Below are 6000 nucleotides of genomic sequence, written 5' to 3' on the forward strand. Positions count from 1 at the left end.
TGCCTGACTTGTCCGCATCAGCTTTTCCTCTCTCACTGGGATGGGCTTGAGCCCGGGGAGCAGCCAGGAGCCCCTCCTGGGCTTCTCTGGCCTCTCCCGTGGGAAGGGGAAGCCTTGGTGGGGTTTTGGCGGTGGGGAGGATCGAACCTGTGGAGCCGCGACCCGCCGCCTGTGCGCCTCGCACGGCGCCCGCACCCTGCGGCTTGAGAGCATGTTCGAACCCTCCCAATACCGTGTTGTCTCATACCGTGTTCACACCTTTCTTACACCGTGTTCTCACACCTTTCAACTCTTCAGGTGCAACAGGGTCTTCCCCCTCACCGCTCAATCCCCCCCTCCACACGGATACACACATACTCGCCCTTGGGATGTAGGGAAGTAGTTGCTGCTGCGTGAAGCTTTCAAACGTGTTTTCCCAGCTCATGCACGAGTTGTTTTCTGCTATGTGTGTTGCCTGCAAATGTGTGCAGGAATGTGTATGTTGTCCTCATTTTCTTATACTGTTAACAGGATAAACATTGCCGTATAGCAATAAAGCACTGGTGAATTATGTAAATGTAATGTCAGTCGTAATGTAAATTTCTTTTCATTCTGTGTCTCTTTTTCCTGCTGTAAATCCTTTATCCTTGCGATGCTCTGTGCTTCACCTGAGCTCTCGGAGGTAATGCTTGAGAAGTGACCAGAGCGTGGGCTTCGAGCCACACTCAGTCCTAGATGCAACACCTGGAGCTGCAGCCACAATTGCGTTGTAAATCCAAGTCCGAAACACGTCTGCCAGCTGAAAGGCACCACAGCCCGGCCCCTTGTTCCCTCTCCAGCCACCAGGAATCACACAGTCAGAGTCATGAGGCGCAGGCCGGGAATTCTTGTCACTCAGCCCTTTCCCAAGGCTGAGCATCAGTGAGACTGACTGAGCACCCGGGGAACTGCTGAGACTGTGATTTCAGAAAAACTAGTGTGTTCTGTTAAAGACCAGGCTGCTGGAGGTGGAGTGTCTCAGCACAGCAGTTGCTCAGTCTGATACCTGTGATAACCAGCCATCAGACAGGCTGCTCAATTCTGAAAGTAAAGAGACACATCAGTGTACGCACTTCTACAGAGCAAGGGTTGTTTTTTTTCAGTCCAATAGTACAATTTTTCATGGACAACTACTTTCTTTTCAATTCATAATGTTTTGGACACATATTTTAGGGTTTCTGGCAATGCCAGTGTTAATTAATATCCTTATTTTTTTTGTCACCATGCTGTTAAGTACCAGTTGAGCCTGGCACCAAAAACTGTTAGCACTGTTAAATTAATAATTAATTCCTAAGCACTGAAAGAACTAAAATTCTTTTGACAAGTTCCTTTCTCATAAAAGAAACATAATAGAAAAAAATGTGACTAGTATTATCCATTAAAATACATAAATAATTTGTGGAAGATCTTAAACACACAACCAGTATAAATGTGTTTCTCACTGTCTCAAATGGTGAGGGAGTCTGGGAGAGTCAGGACATACCTTCCAATTCCGGCTTTGGCTGTTAATTGCAGACCACCTTCAGAACAAAAGTATTTATTAATATAAATATAAATATTTAAAATTGGGGGAAGTATTAAAGCAAATTTTTGTATTTAAGAAAACCAACAAAACACACATCAAAATACAGAGCCAATGGCAGTAGCAAACGAAATGCAGTAAGCATTCTCATATGTACAGTGCCTATTAAACACTGGTATGCATTCATACTGACATGCACGCAGAATTTGTAGTCCACTTGTAATCTGCCAGAATCATTCCTCAATATTAGAAGTATTTCAAACCTTTTTCATTTTGTTGATTAATTCTTTATGGCATGGATTTAACACAGCATTTTTGTTTTAATTTGGATTATTCCCAACTACAGACTATTACTAGTATTCTTTGATGTTGATGAAATACTGTCCAATTATCCAACGAGATAACATAAATCACGTGCAAAATAGCAGAGTTTAGAGGTTTTAAAGCATCTTATAATGCCAACAGAAGGTTTTGCATTTATGGTTTTTATCAACACATATCAGTTCTGTCATAAATTACTGTTTTATGTACATTCATTTATTGTATTTATATTGGTGCTTTCTAACAGAATATTCACTCTAGCAGTGGCAAAAACACCCCAAAACACACATACATGGACAGAAATACCTTTCCATGTATGTATGTGTCCGTTATAAAAAAATAATTCTTTCATTGCTGAGCAAAAATACATAGTAGCTTGTACTAGATCTAATGGGAGAAAATACAGCTGCTCTGACAGTCTGCAAAAGGAAGAGAATAATACCAAAGGTAAAGATCCACAGAGGACGCCCAGCTGGCAGCTCTCTCCATCTGATCCACTGCACTGTGGCACAGCCTGAAATGGCAGCTTCCCAAATCGTCAGGTGCAGATCCTTCAGGGTAAGACAGTGACATAATCGCCATCATCAATTTCTGTAAAGCAATCGAGAAAAACAAAAAAGGATGTTCTCATTACAAGTGGCGTCTCTGAAAGGCCATGGTAAGCGGGACAGCCTGTGGCAGGGCAGGTATCAGTAACTCAGTTTTGTTTCTCAGTATTCTCTTTGCTGTTGCAGGGCCAACGTTTAGGCCCCCTGTCCTGTGGACTGGGTTTGCCACTAGCCCTCATGGAAGCACAGCCTGCATTGCCTTTTCTGAGCCATCAAGCCCTGATATAAACAGTTGTATCCATGTGAGACCCCCTTCTTCCTGAGGAGCAGTGAAATGTTGGAAATCATTCATACTATGTAAATCAGATCAATAGCCGAGGTATCTGTGACTATCGCATAACACATCCTCTCTTCTCTAAATAAATACCCGAGAGGAAAGGTCTCATCCCAGCCAAGGAAGGAGAGCCTAAAGAAACTCTTTCTCTCTTACACCTTGTTCATATTTACTATGCTTTTTGAGAAGCCAGGGAAAAAGCAGAAATTACATGCTTGGGACTCAAAGCTCCACTATGGAAACCTACTGCTCTTCAGGCAGCTGTTCCTAGGCTAAAAAACAAAGTTCAAAAATCTCCAACCACCAGGATCGTGACTCCAGTCCCTTGAGGTGTTCCACTGGTCTCACTGGAGCCCTCAGTCCCACAAGTGCAGCAAAGCCAGCTGCTGGTGCAACACGAGGGACTGGGACAGGAAAACATGGTGCTGGCTTTGGGGAGCACTGTGGTGTGTTGTGAGGTGCCTGTGTTTCAGAGAGATCCATCATGACATTAACCTGAGCTCACCTTGTGAGCATGCAAAAATGCAGTCTGAGGAGAAAGTATGGAATGCTGGATAAGTGAAATTTAAATTAAAATTGAGTAACAACCATTCCAAAGTAGTTGGATTATTTCTAATAGCCTCCATATTTATGGACAACCACGAATATTTTGACAGTGAAATGAAAGGGTTTGTTTTCCTCCCTGTGAGTCCAGAACAGAACACTGTGCATCTACTAAAAAAATCCTTGTTGCAGGACCAGACAATAAAATATGTATTACACCTGATTTTTCCTAAAAACATATCCATGCTACTGCATTATTTTCCATGTCCCCAGAGCAGCAATGATAAGATACCGTAAAAAAGTTTTTAGAGCAAATGTGGCCTATCTGCTTTTTGATAGAGGTGACAAGGAGATCTTGAAGACATGGGAAATATCTCTTTTTCCCTCAGTCTGTTGAGCGCCAGGACTGTTGCAGTGCTGTTGTGTGCAAAAAACCAGTGACTGCAGCACAGAGAGGCTGCCCCACACCACTGTGTTGAGCTATTGTTAGGCATGAGATCTAAATCACACAGCAGATTGGATACTTCAAGGTTTTGTTTCCTTTTTCAATAATGGGACTTAATGAAAGGATTTCCCTTGCTCATGTGTTCCCTCACTGTGACTCTTGTCACACTCAGTCAGAGGACACTGAACAGTTTCAGGGTTATTTTTCAGCCTGTGGCCTGATGGATGCTGCAGCTGAGCATAGTACAGCAGTAACATGAAGAATGGCTTTCAGTGGTGTGTGAGGGGTGCTGGCAAGTTACCAATAGCATGTCCAGTCATCCCTCCCAAAACAAGGCCATTTGGATTGACATGGGGCTATAAAACAGTCTAAATCTTTATGAAAATCTGCATCTTTATTGTAACTATTTCCATAATTATGTCAGGTAGAAATGTCATATCCTTATCTTATAGCTGGGACTCATGAGCATAAATTAGCAGAAGAAGATCAACAAGAGGCTGAACTCTCTGGTTCCAAATCTGTGATTCTGACTGCCAGGCTATATGCTTATTAATTAGTCATGTTTTAATACAAATCACAATTAATCACAAGATGACTGGCTTTCTTTTTTTTCTTCTTTTTTTGTTCTTGCTCCCCTCCCCCCAGTCTCAGAAATAACTGAGTTAGGTTTTCATGTAAAAATAGCCTAGAACCTGGACAATGAAGGTAAAACAGCTTCAACTCCCAGTGTAGCGCAAGGGCCTGACACCTCAGCAGAACCACATTGGGTAAAACTCAGCCTTCGCTAGCCTAGAAATGTTAATACCCATGAGGGAGTGAGATGTGGGCAGCATCATGATTCTCTATCTCTCACAATTTTAATTTGTTAATTTGTAGTGGATGAGGGTAAGTAACGTAAGTAACCTGTGAGAATAACCATTTTCAGTGAACATAAGAGAGAAGGAAGAATGTCGAACTTCTGTCCACGTGAGAGGACGTTTAGCAATATTTACCACAAACCTGTCAAAGCTGTCATCTTAAAAAAAACCACAAAGGCAGAGCTAAATTTCTCACCATCATAAACCTTGTCCATTCCTGAGCTGAACCTCTTGCTTCTTTGCAAGGCCTTCTGTTTCTTCACTGGATAGCGGAGGTTTGTTATTAGTCCTTGATCTGGCTTTTCAAAAGCATATATCAGGTCCTTTAATGTTCTGAAGACCCTCTCTGGAACACCTTCAGAAGTCTGCAAGGAAAAGACAACAAAGTTTGTTTGCAACTGTCCTTCTCATGGAGTCCCCTAAATGAAAGAAATGATAGGTTGTTTCTTATTTAACCAGGACCTGTTTTGTAAACAGATTTGATGGCAGAAGATTGTACTATCCTTAAAACATTTGCGACACCTGTTTGGTAGCATGGTTTTGACACTAAGAGTAACCTCCTTCACCATCTCTCTGTTTTTTTTTTTTTTTTTTTTCCCAAAAGAACATATATTTAAAATATTACTGTAGGTGCAGTAGGCTGCAGCAATTCCACTATAGCAGAGCACCAAAGAGAGACAGCATGACACACTTCCCTCCGGTCTTAGAGCATAAGTTTAGGGATAACATATTTTTCATAGTTCTCACTTAATATGTTGTATTCAAACAACCATGTAACAAACAGGAGCCAAACTTCTGCAAAATGTCAGCACTGTCAAGCAAAGGACATGTGCAGTGGTGGTGGATGTGTACAAAAGCCCCCAGCTTTCACTATCGGGCAGGGGTTTATTATCCGTCCAGCTTTGTAACTTGCATTGGAGACTCCTGAGGCCAAAAATGGAGGATGGTACTCCTTAGGGGAGCAACAGTGTTCTCACAAACTGCTTTGGAAGTGTGGGTTCATATAACAAGACTGAACTGCTTCCATGGCACAGCCCCACAGGAGTCTGCACACAGACTTTACAGCGCTTGTGACTTCAGGGCCAGACAGTGAGCACATCAATCGGCTCTAATCACAGCAAGCATCCTCATTAAAAGTGACCGGGGCTTTGATTTCTCTTAATTCACGATCTAACAAAGAATCGTGTCTTTATTTTCTCTGGTTTTCTGCATCCTTTATCTTCCATTCAGCCCTGTATGGACTTTGTGCCTCTGCCTTTGTGTACTAGGTCTGGCTGGGATGGAGTTAACTTTCCTTGTAGCAGCCTGGATAGTGCTGTGTTCTGAATGTGTGACTAAAACTGTGGATAACACACCCATGTTTTGGCTGTTGCTGAACAGTGCTCATGCAGCCTTCAGATTGTTCTTTTTTT

General features: G+C 42.4%; 1 protein-coding gene across 1 annotated transcript in view; it reads right to left on the reverse strand.

Annotated features, from left to right (window-relative positions):
* Window positions 1-2178: 2178 nt before the first annotated feature.
* Window positions 2179-6000, reverse strand: part of SH2D1B (SH2 domain containing 1B) — an 8047-nt gene continuing 4225 nt past the window's right edge. Inside the window, exons 3-4 of the mRNA XM_027883254.1 lie at window positions 4785-4953; window positions 2179-2452 (exon numbers count right to left, since the gene is read on the reverse strand). Coding sequence (XP_027739055.1) covers window positions 2415-2452; window positions 4785-4953 — 207 coding nt within the window. The 3' untranslated portion in view covers window positions 2179-2414. The remainder of the gene's footprint in view (window positions 2453-4784; window positions 4954-6000) is intronic.

The sequence above is a fragment of the Empidonax traillii genome, unplaced genomic scaffold (genome assembly GCF_003031625.1).
Source record: "Empidonax traillii isolate 1590-97213 ecotype Southwest subspecies unplaced genomic scaffold, ASM303162v1 scaffold121:size1714817, whole genome shotgun sequence".
Lineage (NCBI taxonomy): Eukaryota > Metazoa > Chordata > Aves > Passeriformes > Tyrannidae > Empidonax > Empidonax traillii.